Genomic DNA, 26,051 nt, shown 5'->3' with positions numbered 1-26,051 from the left:
ACAACTTTAATTAATAAGTAAAAGTAATTAACTTATTATTAAAGTCATATTTATTTTACATTTTTACCTCTATTTATCCTAATTACTTTTTTTTACTATTTCATGACTTTCATTATTAACTGACATTTTTTACTGTAATTATAATTTATAAAGATAAATATATCAATATGATGATTTAAAATAAATTTTAAGTTAATTTTATCAAATAATTTTAATACTTAAAGTAAGAATTAAGTAATAAATTTTAAGTTAATAATTTAATTTAAATTCAACTTAAATCACTGACTAATTAATATTGAGTTTTATCCAACGCCTCTTTATGAGATTGATGTTTAAGAAACATCTTTTATGTAAATCTTTCATGCACACCGCAACCCGTCGACCCGAATGCGAAACAGATCCCGATCCAAACCATAATATATTTCTATTTTTCGAATTTTTTTAAGAAACCATCTTCGGAGGGAATGGAGGGAAAGCGTTCAAGCTCACAACGCAGCGATCTGCTTCGGAAGATAAGAGGTTTCTCAAATTCAAAAAAACTTTCTTGTTTGGTTCCCCAGAAAACGAAGGGAAATCCAAGGAAATGATGTATTTAGGTTTTTTTTGTTGAGCGGACCAGTGTATCAAGGTCGCCGAGTGAGAGTCGATCTTTCAAATAATGATAATAATAATAAAAGATAAAATTCAGAATGCTGTTTTTTCCTTCGTTTTCTAGGAAAACAAACAGAGCCTTTGGTCAACTGCGTTGAAGAATTTAATGGAGTTTTTAGGCTTGTCTTTCTTTCTTTCTTTCTTTCTATTTTTTCAGAGTTTACTCGATCAATTCTGGATGATCTCTCGATTGGAAAATCTCCAGTGGTTTTGATTGATCGGTTCAGAAATTATTGCACAGATAACACTGGAAACTGGTTCGATTCCTTCAGCACTTCTTGATTCAAGTTTAATTATCTGGTTTTTGTAATGATGCATGATGGATCTATGAGTTGTTTCAACTTGTGATTTATATTTCAATTTCCATATAAATAGAGATTCTTAAATTCAATCGATATACAGATTCTTTGTTTAATGTTTACCAATGTTTATGATGCTTTTTTTTCACTTTTAAAAGAAAAAAAATTATGTAAATTTTTATAATCATGATTTGTGTATTTATGAATCTGTGAGTTCTTTTAGTTAGTTGACGTTTGAAAGTTCCTGCAACAGATAAATAGAAATGTTTCCACGTTTGAGTTCAACCAATTTAGGCCGTGTTTGGTTAACAGAAGTCATTTTCTTTCTTTCAAAAGCAATTTTTTTATTTTTTATTTTTTATTATTATTATTATTTTTTTTTATAACCATAATTTGTATTTATGAACCTGCAAGTTTCAAAATTTTTGAGATTTGAAGTTCTAAATTGCAGATAAATAAAAAAATTTCAAAATTACCTTGGTGACATTTTTAAAGCTATTTTCTGGCTTCCAAGAGTGAAACTACCATATATGAAAGGCATGAAACGCTTGATAATCATGGTTTAGATACTGGAAGAAGCAATTCATTTATAAAGTATGTTCAACTGAAGGTGGCAACTTTTGAGGGTTTACCAATTGCTGTTTGCAGCTGTTGCAGCTCTGATTTGTCCAAGGGCAAGGAGATTCTCACACTTCAGAGGGAATGTCATGCACGTAGACTGGGTGAGTTCTTCTCTATTCTGAGAGTTAAGGTTTGGAATATGCAGCTTTCTGGTTGACCCTGAACTCTTGGGGCTTAATTCTTTCTAGATGTCTTGCTAAGAGTGCTATTGATCGTTCAGCAACTTCTACAAGAAAATAGACATGGATCAAAGAGAGATATATATTACATGCATCCGTCTGTATTTTCAGGTGTATTTGGTTTGTTTAAAGAGGTCAAAGGTTTATTTTTCCTGTATAATGTCCTCTGTTCTCCATATCTCTGTTTATATCTGCAATGCAGATCAGTCAGTTGTAGACCGAGCAATAAATGACATATGTATCCTTCTGCAGTGCAGTCGCCACAACCTAAATGTGGTAGGTGTTGCTATCAGTTTTTTTATTACTACTTTTGTGCAATCTATTTTAAATATATAGCTTAAATTAGGATCATGCATGCCTAAAATGCAGTGTTGAATACATGGTTTATCAAGCCAAGACCTTCACTATGTGGACAAAGCTTTGGATGATAATTGTTTAATATTGAGCTCGTAGATTACAGTTTATATCTTTTTACCTTCCTTGTATTTCTGGATCCTTTTAAGGTATGTTTCAAATAGGGAGGATGGTTGTCACACTTTGATCTCTTCATTACCATGGTGGTCATAACATGCATGTAAGTTAGTGTTTGCTAGTTAAGTGCGTGTTTATTTAGAGTATATTTGGTTGATTATACACAAATCAACATGCAAGGGAGCGTAATTATGTATTTGTTTTCTAGATAAAGCATGGCTTCCTCACAGAATTGCTCTTGTAATTGTCTTTGTTAACTGTTCTTGATGTGAAATATGTATGGCGAGCTCTGGTCTCTATACCTTGTTAATAGGCTGAAAGTTAAAGAAATGCACTAAAAAGGAAGTGATCTTAAATTTTCAGATTGCTTTTGTTAGCTGCATTCTAAATTTTGAAAGAAGACTTGCCTTATCTGAGTTATTTACTTTGTGTTGTCTCCCTTTGGCAGGTGTCCGTTGGAAAAGGGTAGGTACCTTCTTCATGTATGTGTCCTTGTTGGTGAGTGCAATATGCCCTTTTTGGTAAACACAGGGTCGCTATTTATTTATATTAGAAATTCACCAAATCATTTCTATTTATTTAAAATATCCAGAAGGATTAGATATCCTTCCACAATATATAAAATCTGATCAAAATAAAAGGAAAAACTCCAAAAGGAGAAGCAACAAAAGCCACACAGCTGAGGAAGATCGCATAAAATCTAAAAGCAAACCAAAACAAGCACTAGTTAGAACTAAGGAAGGCAAAATTTTCCCTATCAAAAACACAAAAATTATTCTCCTTGTTTTGGCCATAAGATCCACGACTTAGCTAAATAAGGCACCAAGAAAAAGGTTTGTATATTCACTTATCATCGTACAAGCAGAACTACATGAATACTCACATAAGCAGTCTCAAAATGTTGGACACTGGAAAGGGAACTATAGCTAATTATAAGTTTCAAAATGTAGGGCATTGAAAAGGAAATCATAGCTAATAATGTCTCCACTATCATTGCTATATGCATGTCCAACTAAATTCTGTCATGATTTTATGATTTTGTGATCAAGCCTTGTAATATTATTTCTATTTGTCTCCATAATAAACTAAAGAGACCTTTGTCTAAGGGATTGTGGAAAAAGCATTGTCAAGTAGGACCTGTTGGAAAATTTAATTAAGAATGCTGCAAAGTTGCAACAGGACCAAAAACTAAATATCCAACAGGCCCAGAATAACGTGCTTCATCAGATTCACAGTTGCCTTCTGTAGAATTGGACTTTATACCCATCTTATCCCCTCATTGTTTGGTATCATATCAACCATCTTTTTAAGCTGCAGTTTCTCCACTATGTGGCTAGCTTCCATGAAGAAAATGATAATTTTCTTATTTCCGAGCTATTATGCATAATCCTCACTGTTGTTTCATTTTTTTAATCAAGTTACAGTTCAAATAGTTTGTCCAAATATTTGTTGAATTTTTTTATTTTTGTCCTAGATTGGTGATGGGCTGGTTAAGATTCTTAGAAGCTGGAAAGAAATTTGATTGCATAAATGGCCCAAACACTGTAAGAAAAGAAGAGGGTAGTTATGAATTCCATGGCATGATGACTTCACTATCTAAGCTGAAACCATCCATTTGGTGCACTTGCAGGCCTACCCTGTCCCTGTGCATGTTGAAGAAGTCAAAGGTATCTACATGGTCAACAGGAGAATTTATAAACTTCCTACTAAAATTAATTTCAACCACTTTTAAACTTAACCCTCAATTGAGTGTGTAATATTTGTAAATGAAAAAAGTTGATGAATAGTGATGAGAATATAGCATTTAACAAGTTTTTTTACTAAATTTATTCATGATCTATGAGAGAAATGCTTTCAAAGATAAATTGAGATTTGCCTTAATTCTTGCATTTAGATATTGTCAGTGTTGCCCAGTATATATTGGTTGTGGAGAAAGAATCAGGTAAAACTCTTCTCTAGCAAAGCTGGTCTTTTGGTTTGATATCCCAGATTGTATTTATAGATTTAAACCATTTTAGTTGAATTTTCCATATGAAGTGTTCCAGCGGTTAGCAAATGACAAATTCTGCAACAAAAATCGCTGCATTGTTATCACAGTAAGCACATACTTTGTTCAACCCTCCGTAAAGATCAATTTTTTGACAATGTTTTTTTGTCAGGGAAGAGGATATCCAGATATCCCTACAAGAAGGTAATGACTCTTCCTTCATTTCCCATCAGAAAAGGAGATTACATGTATGTGTAAAGCCAAATCTTCACTTTCGCATTTTGGTTCTATCAAATCTCTTATGCACACATGCATTTAACTCTCTTTCAGGTTTTTGCGTCTTCTCGTAGAGAAGTTGCATCTGCATGTCTATTGCTTGGTAGATTGCGATCCTTATGGCTTTGACATCCTGACAACATATCGGTTTGGTTCCATGGTCTGGTTACTTGAGAAAATAATCAATTATCTTGTCTTTTATGTATTACTTATCTCCAATTAGCAAGTGTAACTTCTATAGCTACTGGGAAATCAAACTTCTAAAATTTGAGTACTGAATAAGTCAATTGTGTCCTTAATTGCCTATATTTTATCAGTTAGCAAATTTATAATCAAAGTAACAGTTTGTTTTTGCTCTTGCTCCTTTTCAAAAGCAAATGGCCTATGATGCAAAATTTCTACGAGTCCCAGAGATAGAATGGCTTGGAGCTTTTCCTTCAGACTCTGAGAAATATGGTCTTCCAGAACCATGTCTTCTTCCTTTGACAGCAGAAGGTGAGAATGATATTAAATTTGGCCTTTTGCAAATGGGCTTTCTTTCAGCTAATTCTTTTTCCAACTTTGCATGAGATCCTGAACTCTTGTCAGATAAGAGGAAAACCGAAGCCATTTTACATCGATGCTATCTCCAACAAGAATTGCTGCACTGGAGGTTCAATCTTGTAAAACTCTCAGATTATCTTACAATTATTCTCATTTTGCTGCACCATATAGTCATGTGTAAATGGTACTTTGTTTTGTAAGGTTGGAACTAGAGCTGATGCTGCAAAGAGGAGTAAAATTTGAGATCGAAGCATTGTCTGTGCATTCACTTTCCTTTTTGTCCGAAAATTATATACCATCCAAGATTCAAGTTGCAGAGGGCGTGTAACAGCTTCAAGCATTGTATGGCAACAATTGCTTGGTTTTATGCAACATTATTTGAGAGTTCCGGGTCATGGTCTCTCAGTTCGCAAGGCTCCAAACTGCCCACCCTTAGGTAGGTTGGGAATGTTCAGAAAATGAAAATGGGATGAAAATCATGGTACGAGAAAATGCCAAGTGAGGACTCTGATGGCACCTAAAATTGATTTGAAATGAGAACCAAACTGCTGCGTAGCTCCGAGTGATTGCCTCCTGAAAGATGATTTCTGAAAATCAAACAAATATTTTGTTTAGTCCTTCAAAATAAAGTGCACTGCCTTAGTGCACAGAAACATTTCGTCTTAGCTCTTCAACTTGTACTTCCTAAACGGGGTCACAACTTTGGCAAGCTGCATCCAGTTGATAATCAATCTAAGTTGAACCAAAGAGTAATCATATTTGCTAGAAACTCAACCTAACCCGATATTTAACCGAAGTTATGCAACTCAAGCTGAATTCAAACATTTTTTCCTAAGTCCAAGTTGAAATTGAGTTAAACTCAGATTAAAGAAAAATTTATGGGTTAGTGGGTAGCTTATACGAGCTAGGTCAAAACTCGATTAAGTCAAGTTCGATCGGTTGGATTGCAATAAGAAAAAGTTTTAAAAATAAATGTAAAAAAAAAACGTATAACATGTTAGCAAGCAAAAGATTAAAAAAGTCTAAGAGAAATTTTATCCATTAAAATTTACATTTAACTATGTGTAGAAATAAACCATATATGTTAATGTCATCAACATGAAATCTACAAATCTAATGCAACAAAAATCCGTCAATCTAATACAACAATTTGGTACCAAAGTTAATTTGTTTATTTTTATATAGATAAGTTGTTTGGATTTTAATTAACATTTTAAGATCAACATAATTATCTAATTAAAATTATTAAATATTTAATTGATCAAGTTCGGGTTTGGATCGTGTTGTCTAACATCCTAACCCAAATTGCAAGACTCTCCGTGCCAGCCCAAAATCAAGTTACCGTTAGGTAATATTGTCCAAGTTGTTGCATCCCTGAGTTATACTCACTTATTTTTGGCCCTACTTCCCCAACCCCCCTCCGTATTTGCAGGTTTGTCTTCTGAAAGCCAAGAATTCAAATAAAGAGTGTCTTTAAGTATTGCAAATCACCTGTTGTGAATTCTACACTAGGTTTCATTTTCATTATTTTTAAAAGAACCTCTTCTGACCAAAAAAACAAAAATCTAGTAAAATGTTGTGTTTCTTTTAGGACAATAAAGGCCTCGCCTAGGGTCCGTCAAAACGGTTTGATGGGTGATAATTCGTGTTACTTGATCTTATTTGTATCGTGTTAAAATTTAGATATTTGATTAAATAGGTTGATTTTAATATGATTCAAATAATAATTAAGATTAAAACATAAACTTAAACCCAATCTAATTATTAAATAAGTTACATATCTGGTACCTCATTTAATAACTAGGGTTTTTTCATAATCAAGTGGAGTTAGGTTTTATTTGAGTTAATATGATTAACTTCTAACCTAACATGTTTATAATTCAATTTACCTAGTTACGAGCAAGGATGAAAATATCGGTAATCACAGATATATCGGTATTTCGATTTTACGGATATATCGGATATATCGGAGATATATCGGTGGATATTCTGGAAAAAAAAAATCAGTAGGCTTAAAATTGTTAAAAACTCATGGAAATGCAAGGAAAACCTCATAATAATATAATTAGAAGTATAATGGACATTTTAAAGTTGTTTTATTGAAAATTTTGATATATATATATATATATATATATGATATAATTTGCAATATTAGATGTAATTATATCATGTCGATCTATAAGAAATGTTAATTTTGTAATTGTTCTCATTATAAAGTTATATAAAATATTTCATTTCATTAAATATCAATAATTTGTACACATTAAATTCATTAAATAAACATATTTCATATTCAAAATATACTAGTTCATGTTAATTAAATTAATTAAATAATTTAGCTAAGTTAACTAGTTTAATTTAATTCTAAATGTGAAAAAAAATCACAAATAATCATTTAAAATAAACATATCAATTTATAATTAAATAATCAAATTAACCTAAGTTAATTCAATAAAAATATAAAAATTAATTACAATTGAATGTAAAAATAACATTAAATAATCCATATTGCAAACATACTAATTAATTAAAAATACATGAATTAATTACAATTGCAAACAAAATTAATTACAATTTAAAACAAATATACCTTAAAATGATTAAATAATTGAGCAACCTTAATAAAAATTGGAGTAATGAGAGAGCAAATAAAGAATGAAAGCAAAAATAGATGAAATTTGGGCTATTTATAAAATAAATTTGGGCCAAAATAGCCGTTGGAACATTAATTTACCGTTGAAAATCAATTTTGGCCGTTGGATAAAAAATTGGGAGCAATCTGGCCGTTAGATCGCCATATTACCATTGGAATCACATCTAGGCCGTCGGATCAACACGGGTGTGATCTGTGCCGTCAGATCACGTTGCATAAAGGAGGGGAAATATCACCAAAAAATCAGCGATATATTTCCGATATATCACCGATATTTTGCCACCAGAGGCGATTTTTTCAAAATATCTCCGATATATCTCTCCGAACCGATATATCGCCGATATTTTGGCGATATTTACGGAAATATCTCCCCTCCGATTTTTCTTCACGAAATATCGTGTCGACCCCTCCCGATACACGATATATCGGCGATATATCACCGATATATCCCGATATTTTCCTCCTTGGTTACGAGTCAAATATGTATAAATAGGTTGGAATTATACTCCGGTTAACGTCATTATCATGTCATATAAACTTGAAAAGAATTATTTATTAAATAAATTATATAGATTAATATGAATTTAACTTAAGCACAATTATGACGTTACGATTTTGAATTTGTGGTTTGAGTATAGTTTACGTGAATTTAAGAACGCCCTTTCAACTTCTTTCATAAATGTGGCATTTCCACTTTGAAATAAGATTCAACATAGGTTAACTTTTTACACTATTTCTACCACAGACTTAAAAGAAATATTTATTAAATAAATTATATAGGTCAATATGAATTTAACTTAAATACAATTATTTTTAATTTAAACTCATGAAAAATATATCGGATTAAAATCGTTTTGAATTTGAGGTTGAGTATCGTTGATATATATATGGCTTTGAATTTAAGAACACCCTTCCAACATCTTTCATAAATGTGGCGTTTCCACTCCAACATAAGATCGAACATGGGTCAACTTTTCACACTACATCTATCATGGCTACTTGATTATACACCATCAGTAGAGCTGAGTGTTGTGACAAGGATTGGATCACTGAGGCCCCTTGCCCGTATACGAGTCCAATTCTATATGGTGAAGAGTGGATGCAAAATGCTTAACATGATGACTGAAGTAAACACCATATTAATTAATAGTTTGGATTGATATTAATGCCAGTGCTTCTGATCATGGGCATTCTGCGTACCATGTTCATTAAGGCCCTACAAGGTACATTCTAAACTGTTGGCATCAAGAGTTCTGTGGTCTTGATTTTACTTCCTCATCAGCGTGGAGATTGAGGATATCTACTGGTAGTTGAACTCATAACCAGAATGATTAAATTTGCCATTATGCCCAATCAATTGGCCTAGCCAACTGGACACTCCCACGTGAAATTTTTCATACCTTCACATGGGATATATGCCTCAATGGGGTCCAAGAAATACTGATTTTATCATTGCCGTACTGCTACCTTTGGTCTTCTTCTTCTTCTCTTTGCTACACTTATACTACCACCCAAGATATGAATCCATTTTTCCTGCAGACAATCTTTTCTTCAACCCATGATAAAAGCATAGAGAGCTGGTGGTTTCAAGCATGTTGTGTCTCTGTCACCTTAGGCCCACCCAATTTGGAGGGATCCTTCTACTTCTAGATCTCACCAGCTACCTCCGTTGATGTATGCTGTTGCGGTTGAAGATCAAAGGCTTTCTCATTCAATTAGAGATGGACTTCTCAATTGGAAGAAGGCCAGGACCCACTGGGAAAGAAGCTTGTTTATGATGGAGATCCACAGAAGGGGATGAAAATGAAAGCTACTGAGATTCTAGCCACACGACTGTAAAGCTGAAGAAGTGGCCAGAACCTGTATTCACATGCATTTAAGATGAATTTTTATTTTTTTTCTTTCTTTCTCATTGGGATATTTTCTGATCATGTGACCGATCAGCAAGGTTTACATTCCTTTATGATTGTTCTATGTCCTTTCTTGCACCATTATCTGCTTAAGCAGTTTAACTTTATATATACTGTTTTCTGTCTCAATTTTGATTTCCTTTTTGGGTGACATTTTGGTCTAGGATTCACCCCGATACATCTATATCTTCCCAGCATTATCATTACTGGAAGTGCCAAAAGCACAGCATCAAAGTTAGTTCAGGCCTCCTTGCAGTCCAACTAGTTGGCATATGGGATTTACAACTAAGGATTCTATGTATAAGGAACCCCAAAAGGTAGATCCGTTTGTTTGCGGGCATGACATTATGTTATCCTTTGTTCCCCTCATTGTGTGGCTGTGGGTGTTTCGATGCAATTTTGTGTCTGGCTGCAACCAAAAAGAGTGTGTTAAAAGCTCCTGTCTGAGTACAATGCGGGCACCATTTCTGGCTCCCTGATACAGGCCAATTAAGTGTAGGGAACTCATCGAGTTGCCATCCAACCTTCTTGTCTGAGTACAATGGAAGAATCAAGAATGTCAGCACCATTTTTGGTTCCCTCAAAGGTATAAGCATAGATATGATCCTTTGGATCAACTAAAAGAGTACAGACCGTATCATTGCATTCATACATTGTTTAGATTTGAATGGGGTGCTACAATGTATCTCTTAAGCGAGGTGGGTTGGCCACCCAAATGATTAGGGTACGTCCAATGTTATAAAAAAGACTAGGCTATTAACACACCAAATAATTTTAAGATGAGATGGTAAAGCACAATTCAAGAGTTGATGTCAGAGTCTAGGTCATGGGTTCAAGCCAGGACACCATCATGTTGGGGAAGGGATTGGCTCTTAAGCCAGGTAGATGGTCACCCAAATGATTGTCGTTCTACCCTCACTGAACACTAATTGAGATCGGAGTGGTTCCAATGACTCACTAGCTAATTTCAGCCATGTGAAAACCAAAAGGAAGTCTTTCAGCCATCTATCACTGGCCAGTTTTGTGATTAAGTAAATCCTATGAATTATACAGCAACGAAGCCATCATTAAGTGCCAGATGGAATTGAATCTTTTATGTACACTGAATGAGATTCTTCCAATTTTCTCTCTTTAATTTCAACCTTGATTTTCCCTTCTGTTGACAGATCTTGCATTTTGAGCAAGTCAAATCAGAAGTATGAACTCATTAAAGAGCTGCTACAGTTATGTCGATGTGACAAGCATATGTATCAACAACCATCCATCTGTGATGCTGTCACTAATTTGAAGGTTTGATGTGTCAACAACCATCCTTAATTATTCAGAACTCTCTTCATCCTCACATTTTTTTTTTTCAAATAAAATTTCAATATAAAAAATGCAAAAAGACCATCATCTTCCCAACCCCCACCCAAAATCCTAATCTTACCTGTCTTTCTGCTTCTCTATTTTCTTTTCCTCCTCTTCTTTCCCTTTTCAAATTTGAGGTATCCCCCAATTTAATTAACACCTATCACATATTCTGACACAAAAATTGTCCAAATATACATCCTAAGGTATTATTAATAAAATAAAATAAAAAAAGTACCTAGTCATGACAACATGAAAGGAAGTTCAAGGTAAATCAATTATAATAATGATAATGATAATGATAACGACAATAATGATGATAATGTCCACACGTGCCCTACTCATGATATCACTTTGAGCGAAAGACTAACGAATGGGAAAGACAGCAACAACAGTATGCCTTCTTTGAAAGCAAACACGGAATAAGAGTCTTCAAATGATCGTAATCCTAATAATGCATTAACAGGAAAAATGCAAGTGTTGGGGCCTCCTTGTAGTACAAATAGATGGCATATGGCCTTTGTAACTAGGGATTCTATGTATAAGAAACCCCAAAAGGTAGATCCATATTTGTTTGTTGGCATGACATTCTGTCGTTCCTTGTTCCCCTCATTGTGTGGGGGTGGGTGTGGGTGTGTTTCGCTACAATTTTGTGTGCCAAGAAGGCCGTGTTAAAAGTTTGTGTCTGAGTACAATATAAGCACCACTCTTCTGGCTCCCTAATAGAAGACCTATAAAGACCTCATCGAGTTGCCATTCAACATTTTCTTGTCTGAGAACAATGGAAGAATCAAGAATATGAGCACCATTTCTGGTTCCCTCAAAGGCAAAAGCATAGAAATCCTCTGGATCAACCTTAGGAGTACAGACCACATCATTGCATCCATACCTTGTTTAGATTCATTCTGCCAATCATGATGTCCTAGAGGGTGCACTTAGTCTCATGGAGTGATTCCAATGACTCAATTTCAGTTTTGTGATGCAAGCAAATCATATGAATTATCCCGCGATGAACGTCATCTTTCAGTATGTACCAGCTGGAATTTATTCTTTTGTTCCAATTTTCTCCCTTTTAATTCCAACCTAGATAATGTTTTTCCAGTCTCTTGATTTAGTCCTGTGGATATCGTGCGAGTCAAATTGAAAGTGTGAACTCATTGAAGAACCGCTCCAGTTAAGCATACATATATATCATACTGTGATACTGTCATTAATTTGAAGATTTGATGTGCTAACAATCACCCTTCACCATCTGAGCCATTGAGAAATACATCCACTCCAAGCAAACCTCTCTTCCTCCTTATAATCCCGAAGTCAAGGAAGAGATAAATGTGTTGATCATCCACAAGGTTACGTACGATGAAGGTTATGTCCCGAAGTCAAGGAAGAGATAAATGTGTTGATCATCCATAAGTTTATGTTCGATGAAAGTTATGTTTGGTTCCTGAAAAATAATAAGGAAAGAAAAAAATATAAAGCAAAATGATTTTTTCATGTTTGGTTGTCATATAAAAAATATAAAAGAAAATCAAATATAATTAAAACTAATTAAAAACTTATATATTTTTAAATTATTTAATCTTTATATTGATGAATTAAAATAAATAAAATGAGTTTGAAGTAACAAAAAAAATAATTTATTGACTTTTAATCTATTTTTTATTTTCTTTCACTTTTTTTTTCTTTCTATTTTTTTTTTATATTTTCTTTCCCTTATATTTTTTCTCAAATTTTTTAGGAATTAAACATAACTGAAGGAAATTTATGTTGAATTACGTGACAATATTATGAGGCAAATCAAAGGCAAATATAATGTACCCCACTAATATTCACCTGGATGGAAAGATTATTGAGTTGCGGTTCAAACATTTAAGACTAGAGAACGAGAAAGACAAAAACAAGTAGATGTCTTTTTCTGAAAGCAGACATAAGATAAGAGAGCCTTTAACTAGTAATCGTCCTAGTAAAGCAAATTGTTTCAACCATTAGATCTAATACCATCAATATTTTTATAACATCCGATCATCAACATTCCAAGAATTTCCTAAAATTTTCATCCCTAGGCCTTTCAAGTGTCCAATATGATGGGGTTTAAGGTTCTAAACCACTGCTTAGTCCTTACCGCTACTCCTCCTCCATATCCATAGATGTCATCTTATCATAAGACACTGCCCATATCATATTCCTAGCTTAACAGGCACTGAATTGCAAAGTATACATATGGTGTGATTATGTTAAGAACTAAACAGTTCATTACATTTCTCAAATGACTTGGAACAAATTAAAATTGTAGCACGTAAAGCAAGCCAGTGGTATTTATGATAACATTGAAAAGAGAAGATGTTTAAGTTTAATTTAATTTTAAGACTAAGGGTGTTTAGTACAACTTAATATATACTTATTACTTGATGACTTAAGTTGATTTTAAATTAAATTATGTTTAAATTGTTGATTTTAAATTTATTACTTAATTTTTACTTTTAAGTATTAAGATTGTTTAATAAAATTAACTTAAAATTTATTATAAATCATGCAATTGACTTATTTATCCTTATAAATTATAATTAGGGCAAATGAGGTCGAATAACAGTAAAGACCGTGGAATAGTAAAAGAGATCGTGGAGATAATTAGGACAAACGAAAATAAAAAGATAAAATAAAAATATGAATTTAAGAATAAGTTAATTGTTTTTACTTATTACTTAAAGTCGTTTTTTTATTTTAAGTTATACCATTAAATTATTTTACCAAACATAATTTATTTAATGACTTAAATTAAGTTATTAAGTTACTTTATAAACACCCGCTATTCAATAAAGAACCTCAAGTTAAACTTCATTTTGGGACTGTGTGCAGCAATGTAACAACTGATCAATTCAATCTCCATGCACATATTTGACAGTAAGCGTATGATTTGCCTAATCATTATCATCATGAACCTTGCAATTGGCTTTATGGATGAAGTTGCAGAAAGAAATAAAAGGCCAAAAACGGTTCCCTTAAGGCCATAAATTCCACATTCATTTACATATGACTGATTGATCATTGAAGAGAAAACAAGAAGGAAAAAGACCAAGTAGAGCGCGTTTATACATAACAGAGCTAGACAAAGTGGAGAATTTCCATAAACAGCAAACAGAAGCATAAGAGCTAGCGGAAGGGTGAAGAACAAGGAAAATCATTAAACAGACTGATCAAATGAAGAACTTTCTTTAATCACTAAACTATGGCTGGTTGTCATTGAGCCTATTCTGATTTCTTCCTTCATCCTTCTTATAAAATCATCAAATTTCTTGTTCAATTCCTCGGTGCTCAACGACGAATGCTCCTCCTCTTCTTCCTCCTCTGCAATGAATAAGCTACTTTCTAGGCTTGACTTTTTCGGGTTTTCGTCTTCTAAAAGGGAAGTTCCATGATCTACTTCCTGTTCTTCATCTTCTTCAATCAAATTTTCAGTTTCTTCTTCCTTGAAGAAGTACTTCTTGTCTCTTTCTTCTTGATCATCAGCAGCACTCTCCGGAGGTTCAGTGGTTTCCGTGGTAGCTTCCTTGTCCAATAACAGTGGCAACCTATCTCCAGTCTTCTTGATGAGGTACTCATCAGCGTGATCGAACCCAGATGAAGAAGATCTGATTAAACCCGAGTTTCTTGCTAGGAAAACTAGGATTCCATTGCAAAGGAGGAATATGCAGTTCCTATTAATGGTGTGAGTAAGGAGTTGAAAAGGGAAGGAAGATAAGTTGAAGCTATGGGAGAGAAAAGAGAGCCAAGTTGAGTAGGAAAAGAAGAAGGAAAACACAGAAACTGAGAGTAGTAATTGAGCAACTTTCTTTAGAAACTGAGACTTTGTGAATTCACTTAAAGCTTGAAGCTTTTGGTGCTCAATTTGATCCATCTCTCTCTCTCTCTCTCTGCTGTGTGAAAGATGCCATGGAACCTTTCTTATATAGGGGTGTCAATGGACGCCCCACCCTTTCGGATATACGTGGAAAGGGTCCCAATTGAAAACAAGTATTATACTTCATGACTAAATATTGCAACACTGTGTAACAGCACCTATCACACATCTTTCTCAAGTATTACTACACATACCAGAGATTGTCTCCCATTTGCCACATGGAAGGGTATTCCTATTTATTTTATTGAAACTTTCCAATTGTCAGACCCAGGAGGTAAGAGTAATCTTCATGTTTACCAGTTCCAACTAATTCACTGCCTTTTGGCTACATGAATGAGAGGTGGCATTCACTGGGGAGTTGGGACCAAGAACCCACAAAATAAGAGAATATACATGCCTAGTGTGACTTTTTGAGCTGGAAGAAGACATGGGAATCAATAAGTTTTATTCCTATTCTATTTGGGGGTCAAAAAATAAACCTTAATGGGTATTAGGGTTCATCTTTTTGTGATGGAAACTAGTATTATGTCCTCATAATGTGAAGATTATGTCAAATGGGTTTGGAAATCTTTTAGGGCATCTTAAGTAGGTGATGTGTTACCATCAACAATGAAAGGGTAGCTCCAAACAATGAAAGGGTACCATCACTGATTTTTTTGCAATACGACAGAGGACTTAATGATACTAGACTTTGAACTACAATGACATAAAAATTTTGAATTGTGAAGTACAGCTTAAGATTTTCTTCTTAAGTATATAAAGAGTGGATTAGGTACAAGCTTAATTCTATCCTTTTTGTCCAACCAATGTGGAAGAAGGCCAAGTACAATTTGGAGACTGCAGGGAAATAATTACATCATGTCTTAATGCTTTGTTTGCTTTGCTTGTTTTTGCATAGCTCTCTTTTGGCTTAATCACAACTTGTGTTTATGTGTCAAGCTTGGTTTTGGACAACATAAAGACACACCCAAATCTATACTAATCTTTGTTTATTTTATCCTTTTAGAATTTATTGAACCTCTATCAATTATGGACCCAAACCCTAATATTAATGCGTCACATGCAGAAAGATGTATACATGATAATTAACATTGAACTTGTGCTTTAGGCTAGGCTTGTGCTGAAATTATTGGGCCCAAGGGTGCGGTCCATTTTTGGCTTCTTGTTTTCCTCTCCATTTAACACTAAATTTTTCAATACGTTCACGTATCTAAATATAGGGAAAAAAATGGAAAAAATAATAGAAATTATATAGCAAAACAACCTAGCTATCATTTGATTTAATGAATGGCACGTGATGTATAGCATATAATAAGAGTTCTTGAAAGCATTGAAAACATTTTTTTAAAAGGGTTATTTGATTAGAAAAGATCATTGAAAATCCAATTTTGGAAATCTAATCCTCAATCTATTTTTTGCCTTTTTTTTTTTTTTGACAAAAATGCCATTTTTTTGTAAAAATAATTATTTATTTTAAAACATATATATATACTTGAAATAGTTAAGGATATTTAATTATGTTAAAAATAAGTTAATCTTTAAACAAAAACATAGAAGGATTTAATTTCATGGGGTCTATTTCATCCCTATTAACTAATTAATTATTTTTAAAATACAGTATTATACAACTTCTGACTTTATGTCATGAAACAAAAGTACTATTTTCCTTTTAAAGACACTCAAAGAATCTGAAGAACAAAAACATATTCATTAAATTTGATCAATCCACATAAACGTACTGATGAATTGACCTTTCCCTCTCTAGGGTATCCTTAAAATTGAGGTCCTGTTCTCTTATAACTATGTTCACTTTTCATCCCTATGAGATTCTCATTTTTACTGTTCTTCGTTTGGGTTACCTTTCCTTTATTTTTTGGAACACTTTCTTAGTAATGTCTTAGATGAGTTGGGCATGTTAGTGCTCTAAATCTTGAGTAACTTAGGAACAACTTGAAAGCCATTGTCATCTAGAAAAATACAAGCTCAACCAGCTGTTAAAGGACTATGTATGGGAGTCAGAAGCACAGATTACATTTAAAATTTGACATCATTTATTTATTAATCAAACATAGGGTTTATTGTAACAATAATGAATGTAAATTATTATAAATTTACCTTGATAAAAAGAATAAATTATTATTATTATTATTATTATTATTATTATTGGAGGATTTTTTAACATTGTTTAGAGTTAGAAAATCTAGTTTTTCACTCTCTTCGTTTTATTGCTTGTTTCTTTTGTTTTCGTAATAGAGCTATTTTATAAGCATCAAGTAGAAACCATGTCTAAAAGGTCGACTTTCTAAATGGGGATAGCAATGGGACAAGTTCCGTCATCCCAATCCCACCCTAATTATTTAGACATAATTTTATCCCCATCCAAAAAATAAAAAATGAAAAATAAAAAAATAGGTAAGAAGGGGCACATATAGGAAATTCTCATATTCTTTTCACCCATCTTACTTAATTTTATTTAAAAAATTATAATTTTTTTTAAAAAATAAAATATAATTTATAAATAAATAAATATTATAGACAAAAATTTTGGTAGATTAGATTATCACTAAATTAATCAAAATTGTAGCTCCTTAGTTGAACAAATTTGGACTTGATAAATAATGAATCATACACATTGAACACATGGTATGTAATTCAAAATGTGACATGTAACGAAATTTAGAAGGTTATAAAATTAAGTTTTACAAAATAAAATTAAATCAAATAATTAAAGTCAAGAAGAATTAGAAAGAGATATTCTCTTATTTGCAATATGAAGAAGGTTTTGTTATATTTTCCTTTGAAGAGAGGTCACAAATATATACATGAGAAGCTTAATCAAAGAAAATTATCTAGTCCTAAATTGTAGGGAATAATACAGGAATGTACAATAAACTTTACAACAATATGGATTGTAAATCATGGAAGAATTTGGTTGAGCTGAGATTGAGGAGTGGGATTCCATTAACTTAGTGGTGAGTTAGTGAAGATTCTTTCAAAATATGAGTTGGTGAAGAATCTTAACTAATATGCCCCAACAAGATAATGGTTTCATTGGGAACACCTATCTTGGAGCAGAGAAAAGTAAGTCGTTGATGAGAGAGTGGTTTGGTGAGGGCATCAACAAGTTGATCATTAGTGGAAACATAGGCCACACAAAGTTGACCAACTGTCACCTTATCACAAACAAAATGGAAGTTAATTGCAATATGCTTCATACAGGAATGAAAAATATGGTTTGCATATAAGTATGTGATGACAACATTGTCACAAAAAAAAGTATGGATGTTTGCTTGAGAGGATGTTGAATTCAAAACGAAGAGATTCAACCCATTCAAGCTTAACAACTACGGAAGCAACTGCTCTATACTCTTCATTTGTTGATGATCAAGCAACTAAATGTTGCTTTTTAGAGCTTCAGGAGATTGGGTTGCTACCAAGATAAATAACATAAGCATTTGTTGATATCTGGTCAATCAAGGTTACCAGCCCAATTAGCATTAGAAAAGGCATGTAAACAAAGAGGGAAACTGCCTTTAAGAAATAGACCATGATAAATAGTGTGTTTAAGGTAATTAACGAAGAAATCTTTTGGTGGTAGTTCAATGATTTTGAGAAGGTTGGTGCATAAACTGTGATGATTTATTGACTACAAAGGATATGTTAGGACAAGTAATAGACAAATATTGAATAACCCTAACAACTTGGCAATATTGAGTAGCATCGGCATGTAGAAATCCATCATGGAGACATAGGTGATAAAATAGACAGAGGAGATGCAACATATTTGGTGTCATCCATGTTTTGTCACTGTAAAAGATCCCAAATATATTTGTGTTGGAAGAGGAAGAGATTACTAATGGTGGTTAGAACTTCAACCCTAAGAAAATAATAAAGAGATCTAAGATCCTTAATAAAGAATTGGTTAGATAGACTGACAATGAAGTCAGTGATGAAGGTAGAGCTATTCCTTGTGATTATGAGATCATCCACATAAACAAGAAAGTATGTTTGGATAGTAGGCGTCGAGTAGATGAACAAGGAAGTGTCTGACTTCGAGGTTTTGAAACCAAATTGTATAAGAAAGTGACTCAACTCCTTATACCATGCATAGGGGGCTTGTTTGAGGCCATAAAGGGCCTTACGAAACCTATAAACATGAGTGGGATGATTAACATTAATAAATCTAGGTGGTTGAGATATAAATACCTTCTCATGTAAGGATCCATAGAGAAATGCATTATTGACATCAAGTTAATGGATTGGTCAACCATGAGCCTTATAAGATAATGCGAATAGTGGTAGTTTTAATCATTGAGCTGAAAGTGTCATGATAATCCACTTGAGGTATGATGAAAACCCTTGACTACAAGAAGCGCTTTATAACACTTAATGCTCCCATTAGGATGACGTTTAATACAAAACACTCATTTACAACCAACAAAGTTTTGATTTGCATTAAAGGAGACAATATCCTAAGGACCATTTATGAGTAAGGCATCAAATTCAGAGGACATTGCAACACGTTATTCTGGAGGTTTGAGGGCTTGAGAGACAGAAGTAGGTTTGAGTGGTTTGGAGAGGGGGTGCTTAGTGACATGGTTTAAAATCTAAGGCTTGAAAATATTATTCTTGGAACGGGTTTGCATGGGTGGCTATTCCGATTAGAAGCTTGCATAGGTTGAAAAAGTGGGTGAAAGAGTCTAGTGAATGGGGGAACTTGACGTAAGTTAGAATATGGGGTAGAAATGGGAAGAGAGAAGGTGTGGTGGGAAAGAGAGTGTAAAGGGGAAAAATGAGGGATGGTACCTTCGCTCGTTGTTGCACATGACTGTAAGGGAAGTTAATGATGTTCAATAAGGCACACAACTGGATATACACTTGGTAATGATGAGGCTTAAGACGACATAAGAAAATGAAGAGGTTGATCACAAAAATTAGACCAAGTGGAGAGATGGTCTTAAGTGACAGAAGGAAGAGTAGCTTGAAGGATGTAAAACATAAAAATAAAATAAATAAAAAATAAAAAAAAAAAGTTTCAACGAACTACACATGTTGAGAAATGAGTATGAGGGTCAAGGCATTTGAAGACACTTTGGTTGGAAAAGTAACTAAGAAAAAACACAAGGACAAGATTTGAGGTCAAGTTTGTGAGTAAAGTATGGTTTCAACCAAGGGTAGTAGAGACAACCAAAGACACATTTTTTTGTAGTTTAGGGAAATAGAAAAGAGTTTTTCAAAGGAAGATACAAGACCTAGAATTGGAGTGGGAAGATGATTTATAAAATATGTTTCAATTTGAAATGCATGAGACAAAAAATTTAGAGGTAAAGAGACTTGATGAAGTAAAGTTAATCATATTTCAACAATATGCCTGTGACATCTTTCAGAGATTCTATTGTGTTGTGGTCTATAAGAAATGGTGAGTAAATGTTGAATTCCTTAAGATTCAAAAAAACTTTTGAGTTTGTAGTATTCACCACCCTCATCCAAACACACAGAGACAATAGGATAATTAAAAAAAAAAAATCTACCATAAGTTTGAAGCAAAGAAAGATATTAGAGACATTAATGTTTTTGCTCATTAAATGTAACAAAATGTATTTAGTATAATAGTCCACAAAAATGACGTAGTAAAGAAAGTCATCACGAGATCAATTAAGAGAAAGTTCTTACACATTAGTGAAAATGAGATCTAAAGGATGACAATTGGTGAAAAAAGAAACATAAAAAGGAAGTCGATGACTTTTGATTACAAAAACAAGCATTACAAGAGAAATTCAAGGAAGAAGAATAGGGGAGCTTATGAGAAGTAATGAAATGTTGAAGAATTTTGGTAGAGAGATGACCCAATTGTTGATGCCAAGCATAAGAAAGTGCTTTAAGGGTGACAAAAAGCAAGAAGGAAATGTCTAGGAGCAAATATAGGTTGCATCCATTCATAAACACCATCTTTATTCTACCCTTGTAGCAGCAGTGCCCCTGTGCAAAGATCCTTGACCTAAAAATAGGAAGGAAAAAATTCAATGGAAGCATTATGCGACTAACAAAATTTGGAAACAAAATTTAAATTGTCTTGCATTGATGAGACACAAAGAACATTTTGTAAGGAGATGATTTTAGTAGAAAAGGGAATAAAGAGATTAACACAACCGATGTATGTTATTGAGAGACCCTTACCATCACCAAGAACAATATCATTAAGACCTCCATATTCATAATGTAATGTTAAATTGCTTAAATCAATAATGACATGGTGTGAGGCACTTAAGTCAACAAGCCAAGAAGAGTTACTGATAGAACATGGTATAGTGTGGTTGACAATGGCATGAATAGGACGGAAATGAGGGAAGAGCTTGAAACAACACTTCATCATGTGTCCATATTTCTCATAGTATTGGCAAATGATAGGATTTGGGTTTGGTTGCTTTGGTTTTAAGGGTTGAGTGGGGAGATAGGATTGATAGGGGTTTAATTTTTTAACGAAATGGAAAAAACAGTAGGGAAGTTTTTGGTATGATGTAATTTACGAATGAGGTTTGCAAATATAGAAACAAGTTTAAGGTTAAGGAAGTCTTGTTGCATAAACTCCTCATGATCCGTCAATTAATCATGAAGTTCTTCAAAAGATATAGGGGTTCCTCTGGATTGAATGGAAGCCATAACTTCCTTATATTCTTTCTCAAGTCCATTTAGAGCATGTACAATCAAATCTTTTTCATTAGAGGCAGCATAACAAAAGGTGAGTTGATCATACAGACTTTTGAGTGTTTGCAAAAATTTTAAGACAAATTTGTCTCCATGAGTGGTTGAAGAAAGCTTTCCTTTGAGATGAAGGATACGACTCTGAGAGCAACTAGCATAGAATTTGGTTAATTTTAACCATGCTTCATGGGAGGTTTTAGCCAATTTTTTTTAGAATCAAATCAATCATTGAACCGAAAAAGTTATTGGTTCATGGTTCACTAGTCGGATTGGTGGTCAAACTAGTGACGTCATAAATATATATTTTATATATTTTTAAAATTAAAAATAATTTTAAAAATAAAAATGATAAATTATGAGTAACACAATATTTTCATAAATTTACTTAAAATCATAATATTTTCATTAATTTGAATTAAAATTATAATTTTAGAAACCATAAAGTTAAAAAAAATTACAATTGTAAAATTAAAATAAATAATCATGGAAATAAACTAATAAAATAAATAAAAAAATATAAAATATAAAGAAAATATGAAAATGTGAGTGAAAGACTCATAATCTCGTGTTTTTATATTTAAATATTATTTTTTGACATTTTTATTTTATAATTCATATTTAACCACACATGTGAAATGTTAAGATTGAAATATTGATATGTTATTGAATCATTAATTCACTATTTTAAAAAATTATTATTATTATGATACCAAAAAAATAATTTTTCTCTATCACATATCTCATTTTCAACCAATGACAAACTTCTATTTATATAATTGGTATTTTCAACCAATAACAGATTTATATGCATGTGGTGGATATTTTAAAGTTTTTCTATTTAAAGATAATCAATTCAAATATCAAGATTTTTTTGACTTATTTATAACCAAATTTAAAATTCACAATTAGAGCCACAAATTTAGTCACTTTGACATTTCTATATTAAAACTTTAAAATTTTCAAAATTTATTGAATTATTACTTATGAAAAGAGTCAATGTTATGACTGCCCGAATGGCATCACCATGGAGATGGTGTTCGAGATTACTTCGCCTTCAAGATGGGTCACCGTCAAGATGGCGCGGTTGTCAGACCGGTGACAATGTTGTACTCGAACCGGAAGAGAGGCAACAACGACACATAACGTGTCGCCGTCAGGATGGCATCGTCGTCGACATGGTGCGGTTGTCGAGCCGACGGTGACATTGGATTGGAGTTGAGGAGGTGATAGCAATGCAAAGCAAAAGGTAAAGGGATAGGTTTGAAAGACAAAACAACGTCATTTTGAAAAAGATGACAAAAAAAAAAAGTCTTTTGAACCATTTGGTTCATCCAAAACCGACCAAATCAGTTGGTTCACCAGTTCAACCGTCGATTCTGGCAGTTTGAGACTAATTCAAAATTTGTCTGGCTCAAAGGTGTGAACCAAATTGGAACGGTGAATAGTTGGATCGGTTGGTCCAATCTGGTTTTTAAAATCATAGTTTTGATTGAGGCAATAAGTGGCATGATAGATTCTAAAAGTAAGACAAAGATGACATGAAAAATAAGCTGATCTTGGTATAACCAGAGGGAATGAGTAGCAATCTCTGAAATAAGGGAACATGGCAAGGAACAATCTATATATCCTAAATGATTATAGCCAAACAACAATGCATGCAACTACACATGCCATGACTGATAATTATGAGTAGTTAACTTTAAGGGACGTTGGGCATTGGCATTGATGGAAATAAGATTGGTTGAGGGGCCAAAAATAGAAGTTGAAACATTGGGTATGGAGGCAAACACATCCAAGTTTGATAGGTTTGAAATATTAGTGATAGAAAGATTAGCCACGGTAGATCAAAACTTAGTGAGAGTAGAAATAGCTCTAATACCATATGAAGAAGGTTTTTGTTATACTTTCCTTTGAAAAGAGGTTACAAATATATACACAAGAAGTTGAATCAAAGAGAATTATCTAGTCCTAAACTATAGGGAATAATATAGTAGTGTATAGTCAACTTTATAACAATATAGATCACAAATCATGGAAGAATATTTGGCTGAGCTAAGACAGAGGAGTGAGATTCCAACGACTTAGTGGTGTGAGCCTAGAGGTGTCCAATGGGTCGTGTCGGCCCGACATGGCCCGATATTGACCGGGCCATTATGGGCCAACGTGCCGGATAGCACGACCCACTTAAAAATCATGTTGGGCCAGGCCGACCCATGCAAGGCAAATAGGTGGCCCGACATGACCCATAAGTTCGCGGGCTAATCGTGTCGTGCAGGGTCAGGTCGTGCCGTGTCAACGGGTGTGGCCTATAAGCCACTCACTTTGTTAAAAAAATTTAATTTAATTTTTTTAAGTCATTTTTTCTTAAGTTTTTTTCATTATTAAATAAATTTTCTTTTTGTTACTTTAAACACCTCTAATAATTATATTTTTTATTTTGTATACACCTCTAATAATTATACTTTTTATTTTTTACATTTATATTTATTGAGTTTGTAATTGTAAAATTTATAGAAATGATAGTTTTTTGTTTTTAAAAATAGTAAAAAAAAAATTATATTTGAATTTGTTTATTTTTTATCAAAATAAAAATAAATTTAAAATAATAGAATATAAAAGGAAATGAAATATAAAAAATAATTCTTTTATTCAATATTTTAACAAATTACATGAAAAAATAAGGAGAAAAAAAGAAGTGAGAATTGCATCACTATAGTTTGAGTACATCCCAACTAGGTTGGTACCCACCCAACTATCAATCATATGCATTACTCAACCTTTAAAAATTAGCTTCATTTAATAGATTTAAAAGAAACGAACAACATATAATTCTTCAATTAGCATATTCACTTTTGCCTTTTTATTCAATCTTCATTCTCTTTTTTTCTTCATCAATCTCTTGAACATCATTGTATGCATTGAGATGCAATTTCTTGAAGACTTCTTTAAGTTCATCCTCTAAAGTTTGAAGTCCTATGTGTCCATCTTCCCAATCCTTCAACCATGTCAAAGCTTCTAGCATATTTGTTGTAAGAGTTATCCTTCTGTCTCCTATTATATTTGCAGCTATAGAAAAAGAAGATTCTAATGCTACAGTAGACACCAGTGGGGTTAGTAGATCATGTGTTATTTTAGATAGTATAGGAAAAATGGATTCATAAGATTTCCACCACTTCATAATATCAAAATTTTGTACTTCATTAGGGGATAAATATGAACAATAATCAGTATCTAAATATTTTAAAAGATCACACCTACTTGAAGGACCAACTTGTCGCTTTCTCTTAGCTAATTGTATAAAGAATGGATCATTTCCAAATGTAGATGAAATTATACTACTTGAAGAGACATTACCATATTTATTCTCATAATATTTATATAAGTTGTTTAATTGTTCATATATCTTCCCATCTGGTTCGGATGGTTGGTTCATACATTTTAGCTATGAAATTTAAAATATTTTCTACACCTTCAACCTTAACCCTTGGATCCATACAAGCAACTAACCAATAAAGTGATGGAATAGTCTTCCAATATTTCCAAAAAAAAAAAAAAAAATCCCATTTGTACACATATTTCACTAAAAAATGGATATTCCTTATATTATCGAAACACATCACTTATATTGCAAATACATCTAAGTGTTATACAAGATGTAGGAGTACAGCATAACACATGTTAGTAGTATCATAAAAAACCTTCAAAAATTTTAAAAAAGCAAAACCTTTCTCCCAATCATTAGAAGTTACTATAATTTCACCTGTCATACTATTAACATAATCTGATAATATGTTATGATACCCTACACAAGATTCTAATATTAGGTAGGTAGAATTCCAATGATGACCAATATCATGACGAAGTTTTCTCTTCTTCAAACCTACTGATTGACATAAAGTATAAAATTCTTATAATTTGTTAGATGAATTAAGAAATAGTATAGTAGACCGGATAGCCTGTAATGAGGGTGATATTAATTTTAAACCATCTTATACTATTAAATTAATTATATGACAAATACATCTCACATGAAATATTTCACTTAGTGGACCTTCTCTAATTGTTCTTAAAAATAAATTTATGGTACCTTTATTATTTGAAGCATTATCAAAGGTAATACTAAAAATTTTGCTTTATATCTCATATTCTCTAAAAACACTTGTCAAGGAATCATATATGGAAGGCCCATCATGAGGATGTAATATTTTATGAAAACTTAATATTTTCTTTTGTAATTTCATATTTGAATTTGTATAATGTGATGTCACACATGTAAAAGGTTCATTACTTTGATTAGTCCATAGATTTGAGGTCACAGATACAATACCACTATGATTTTTAAATTATTCAATTACTAATTGTTTTTCATTTAGGTAATATTTAATTAGTCCATAGATCTGAGGTCATAGATACAATACCACTATGATTTTTAAATTCTTCAATTACTAATTATTTTTCATTTAGGTAACATTTAATTATATCATTATGAGAAGTAGTCCTAGGAATTTTAT

At 32.7% G+C, this 26,051-nt stretch overlaps 2 protein-coding genes across 9 annotated transcripts; one reads left to right on the top strand and one right to left on the bottom strand.

Annotated features, from left to right (window-relative positions):
• The first annotated feature begins 349 nt into the window (after positions 1–349).
• Positions 350–5,783, top strand: LOC100256655 (meiotic recombination protein SPO11-1). 8 transcript variants are annotated; one of them, XM_002264613.4, is made up of 15 exons: positions 350–519; positions 809–908; positions 1,599–1,672; positions 1,760–1,861; positions 1,953–2,026; positions 2,670–2,686; positions 3,696–3,765; positions 3,852–3,888; positions 4,116–4,163; positions 4,259–4,317; positions 4,381–4,412; positions 4,539–4,644; positions 4,859–4,979; positions 5,073–5,136; positions 5,229–5,783. In XM_002264613.4, exons 1-15 carry the CDS (start codon positions 465–467, stop codon positions 5,353–5,355), a joined length of 1,086 nt encoding a protein of 361 aa, XP_002264649.1. In that variant the 5' UTR covers positions 350–464; the 3' UTR covers positions 5,356–5,783. The 8 variants fall into 8 exon arrangements, with proteins under 8 accessions (XP_002264649.1, XP_019072493.1, XP_010644557.1 ...); XM_019216948.2 differs by having other exon boundaries at positions 5,055–5,136; XM_010646255.3 differs by having other exon boundaries at positions 4,259–4,412.
• An 8,134-nt stretch (positions 5,784–13,917) lies between these two features.
• On the bottom strand, positions 13,918–14,871 carry LOC104877619 (uncharacterized). The gene has a single exon (XM_010646253.3). The coding sequence runs from the start codon at positions 14,833–14,835 to the stop codon at positions 14,122–14,124; it is 714 nt and encodes a 237-aa protein (XP_010644555.1). The 5' UTR covers positions 14,836–14,871; the 3' UTR covers positions 13,918–14,121.
• Between the last annotated feature and the right edge of the window lie 11,180 nt (positions 14,872–26,051).

Source organism: Vitis vinifera, chromosome 19 (assembly GCF_030704535.1).
Source record: "Vitis vinifera cultivar Pinot Noir 40024 chromosome 19, ASM3070453v1".
Lineage (NCBI taxonomy): Eukaryota > Viridiplantae > Streptophyta > Magnoliopsida > Vitales > Vitaceae > Vitis > Vitis vinifera.
This window is presented reverse-complemented; position numbering and strand designations above follow the sequence as displayed.